At 50.5% G+C, this 1,051-nt stretch overlaps 1 protein-coding gene across 1 annotated transcript; it reads right to left on the bottom strand.

Moving 5' to 3' along the window:
• Window positions 1-215: 215 nt before the first annotated feature.
• LOC113922075 (40S ribosomal protein S14-like) lies at window positions 216-767 on the bottom strand. The gene has a single exon (XM_035729289.1). The coding sequence runs from the start codon at window positions 719-721 to the stop codon at window positions 266-268; it is 456 nt and encodes a 151-aa protein (XP_035585182.1). The 5' UTR covers window positions 722-767; the 3' UTR covers window positions 216-265.
• Between the last annotated feature and the right edge of the window lie 284 nt (window positions 768-1,051).

Raw genomic sequence — 1,051 nt, 5'->3', positions numbered from 1 at the left:
TGATCCTCTCTGTGGAAGTCACAGTTACACTGAGATCTGAAGGATGAACTAAAAGAAGACAGGAGGGATGAGCATCCCAGGTAGGAGGACCAGCATGTGCAAAGGCCCTGGGGCGGCGGGGGGGGGGGGGGTAGAAGCAATACATGGGGCAAGAAGTCCCACACAGCACATCCTTTTGTTTATTTTTTGTTGTTGTTGTTGTTGTTGTTTTTAGCTCACACAAAGCCAATTTATTAACAGAAAACAGTAATTTGAGGAATCCTGTTCACAGACGGCGACCACGGCGACCCCCCTTCCCGCGGGTGCTATCGGAGGGGATGGGGGTGACATCCTCAATCCGCCCGATCTTCATTCCTGAGCGGGCAAGGGCTCTGAGGGCTGACTGGGCCCCAGGTCCAGGGGTCTTGGTTCTATTTCCTCCTGTGGCTCGTAGTTTGATGTGGAGGGCAGTGATGCCCAGCTCCTTGCACCTCTGGGCTACAACCTGGGCAGCCAACATGGCAGCATAGGGAGAAGACTCATCTCGGTCAGCCTTCACCTTCATTCCACCAGTCACGCGACAGATGGTTTCCTTGCCAGAAAGATCGGTGACATGGACAAAAGTGTCATTGAAGGATGCAAAGATGTGGCAGACACCAAACACATTCTCTCCTTCAGCTACCTGAGGTCCAAGGCTGATGACCTGTTCTTCCTTCTTTTCCTTCCCCTTGCGAGGTGCCATTTCTGCGTGTCTTCTCCAGACTCCGCTACCGGAAAAAGCCACCCTTTTGTTTTTTAACTGTAAAATAACATAACACAAAATTTTCACCATTTCAACCATCTCAAAGTGTGCAACTCAGTAGCATTGGGTAAATTCACAGTGTTGTGTTACTGCCACCACTCTCCAGTTTCAGAATATTTCATTAAGCCTACAAGGAAACCCTATACTCATCAAGCAGTCGCTCTCCCTCCCCCTCCTCCCCCAGCCCCTGGCAACCACTCATCTGCTGTATGTCTCTATGGATTTGCCTCTTCTGGACATTTCACATCGGTGGACTCACCAGTTTGTGGC

This window comes from Zalophus californianus, chromosome 9 (genome assembly GCF_009762305.2).
Source record: "Zalophus californianus isolate mZalCal1 chromosome 9, mZalCal1.pri.v2, whole genome shotgun sequence".
NCBI lineage: Eukaryota > Metazoa > Chordata > Mammalia > Carnivora > Otariidae > Zalophus > Zalophus californianus.
This window is presented reverse-complemented; position numbering and strand designations above follow the sequence as displayed.

Excerpts from the sequence above, each read along its gene's own strand:
- LOC113922075 (XM_035729289.1), bottom strand. The coding sequence starts at position 721 with ATGGCACCTCGCAAGGGGAAGGAAAAGAAGGAAGAACAGGTCATCAGC.